Source organism: Coffea eugenioides, chromosome 10 (assembly GCF_003713205.1).
Source record: "Coffea eugenioides isolate CCC68of chromosome 10, Ceug_1.0, whole genome shotgun sequence".
Taxonomy (NCBI): Eukaryota; Viridiplantae; Streptophyta; class Magnoliopsida; order Gentianales; family Rubiaceae; genus Coffea; species Coffea eugenioides.
The window spans coordinates 22,255,328-22,257,998 of NC_040044.1; the positions used below are offsets into that span (position 1 = coordinate 22,255,328).

At 41.3% G+C, this 2,671-nt stretch overlaps 1 protein-coding gene across 1 annotated transcript; it reads right to left on the bottom strand.

Moving 5' to 3' along the window:
• Nucleotides 1–1,022: 1,022 nt before the first annotated feature.
• On the bottom strand, nt 1,023–2,447 carry LOC113750573. Its single transcript, XM_027294534.1, has one exon. The coding sequence runs from the start codon at nt 2,445–2,447 to the stop codon at nt 1,023–1,025; it is 1,425 nt and encodes a 474-aa protein (XP_027150335.1).
• Between the last annotated feature and the right edge of the window lie 224 nt (nt 2,448–2,671).

Below are 2,671 nucleotides of genomic sequence, written 5' to 3' on the forward strand. Positions count from 1 at the left end.
TTTTTCATTCATCTTTCGAAATTTTGAAAATTTGCCCCAGTTTATTTTTAACTGAGGCTTTCTTTTGTTCATTTCCTTTTCTTTCAACTTTCCTTCAAAATTTGAATTTGCCCCAGTGTGGGGTTTTCTCTCTTTTCCTTTTGCTTTCAAAAACTAAATTTGCCTCAGTGTGGGGTTTGCGATTCTCAGAGGTTGCCAAATGAAACGATTTATTCTGAAGGCTCAAAAGGGGTAACTAGGGATATAATGTCTTAATGGGAAAGGAAGAGGGCCTGACTTTCATTCCATTCTTCGCATTAACTCTAAAAGAAAACTTTCATTTATCAGGCAAAGAATTTCTTACACATATCCGAATTGATCGGCTGAAAAAAACTTGTCCATTCTATTTCTGTGATAACAAGTGCTCCCCCAGGCAAAATATCTTTTGACAAATAAAAGGGTGCTGCCAGTTTAGTGCCAATTTTCCCTTAGCCTCCTCTTTGCACTGGTAAACTCCATTTCCACACTTTATCTCCTTTTTGAATAATCATGGCTTGTCCTTCTTATTGTAACATTTTTCAACTTTTCACTCAAAATGAATGCTAATTTCATTTTCTTAATGTTGACCCCGGTTCGGTTCGAGTTTCTCTTTATACCATCCGAGCCTTTTTGAACTACCTTCGGATGTCTCCTTATTACTCCTTTCATTTTGAAATTCAAATTCACATTCGTGAGATATTGTCATCATCAAACTTCAGAACAGTGATATCCAAAAGGGTCAGAGGATTTTATTCTTGGCCATTTGAAAAGAATGCGTAAGTAACAAAGAGTATAGAAAACTGTACATTTTATTGAATTCAAGATGAAGATCAAAACATGTCTTCAAAAGTCACTTGATTGAAAACTATTTTCAAAAAACCAGTTAAACAAAAAACACACGCGTGAACGATTTTTCATTGGTTTTAACCAAAACAATTTTCCAAATTTATCGAAACTTCCTTCAAGGGAGAGGAATCTCACTAATTCAACCCCTTCCAGGATTCTCAAATTTCTTCATTGGGGGTGGATGCCTCAAAGGCGTCCTTGTGTTCGAGAAAGGGATTTGTACTTATGCTCGGTCCTTGTTCACCCTTTTTCCTTAGCACTATTTCTCCGAATTCGATCATATCATGGATTTTATGTTTCAATGCCCGACAATCATTGGTGGAATGCCCGGGAGCTCCAGAATGATAAGCGCAGACTGCTTGAGAGTCATAGTCAGAGGGAAAGCGCTTAGAATAGATCTTAGGAGGTATAACACCAATTTTTCCGGCAGCTTTCAATTGCTCATATAATTGGTCAACAGGCCGACCTAGATTGGTGAAGGTTCGGTATGGCGTTGAATTTTGGGTGTCACTGGTTTGTTGGTAGTAATAATTTGGGCTAGGGGGTGGAATAGGTCTTGGGTTAAAAGGAGGGCGAGGTCTAGCTTGGACATTTGGTTGAGGGTTTTGAAAGGGTGGTGCGAGTACATTTGGATAATTTGGTCGAGGTTGAGTATGGTGGATAGGACGGGAGTTTGGGTAGTATGGATAGGGTGATGAATAAGCAATGCGGTTTGAAAATCTAGGTCTGGCCGAGGGGCCCTGATCCCCAACAAAAGCAGTTTCCCCTTCTTTTCCCTTAAATTGGGATTTCTTCCCACTGTTATTTTGGCCTTGCAGAGCCTCTAGTTGCATCTTCAATGTTGACACATTAACAATTTTTCCGCCCTTCACAAACTCATCAAATTCTTCCAATTTATTGACAATTTCAGCAAAGGAACACCCAATCATTCGAAAAATTTCCTCAAAATAGGGCGGGTCATGAGCTTTGATGAACGTGCGAACAATATCATTTTCAGTCATGGGAGGCTCCACTTTGGCTGCCAATTTTCTCCATCTCCTTGCACACGTCTTGTGATCCTCAGATGGCTTTCTTTTAGTCCCCTCAAGTGTGGCCCTCATTGGAGCAAGCTCACAATTGTACTCGTATTGTCTTACAAATGCAGTTGATAAATCCACCCATGTCCTCATATCTTCAGGCTTTAAATTGGAATACCAGTCTAGTGCATCGCCTTCTAAGCTCTCGGGGAATAACCGAACTGGCAAGTTTTCATCATTTATTGGCTTGCCCAACTTGTTGGCAAACATTCGGGGATGCGTCTTAGGGTTGCCTGTTCCGTCATACTTGCTAAACTTGGGCGTTTTGAAACCCATGGGCAATTGCATATCCGGAAATAGGCACAGCTCGCTGTAGTCCAGACCTCCTTGTTTGTTCAAACCTTGGCTTTTCCTTATGAACTCCTCAAACCGATCCAATTGCTTTAGCAAATTCTTATCTATCGACGCGGATGACTCCCCAGCTTCTGCTTTCCCTTGGGTGGCGGTATCCATGTTAAATGGCTCAGTGATGGAGTAATAATGTGGTCCCTGAGGTTCGAGTGGCATATTCGGACTAATGTGTGAATAATTTTGGGAAATTTGGGGGTGAGGAGGATTGGTTTGGATAGCGGGTGCCTGGGTATGGGGTAGGCCATGAGTGAGATAGATAAAAGTTTCTTCATGCGGATTTGCAAAACGCGGGGTAAAGGGGGTTTGAGTATAGGGTAAAAGTATTGGTTGCGGTTCAGGTTGGTTAGTAGGTAAAGGCTCAGGTTGACCACCGCTACCAC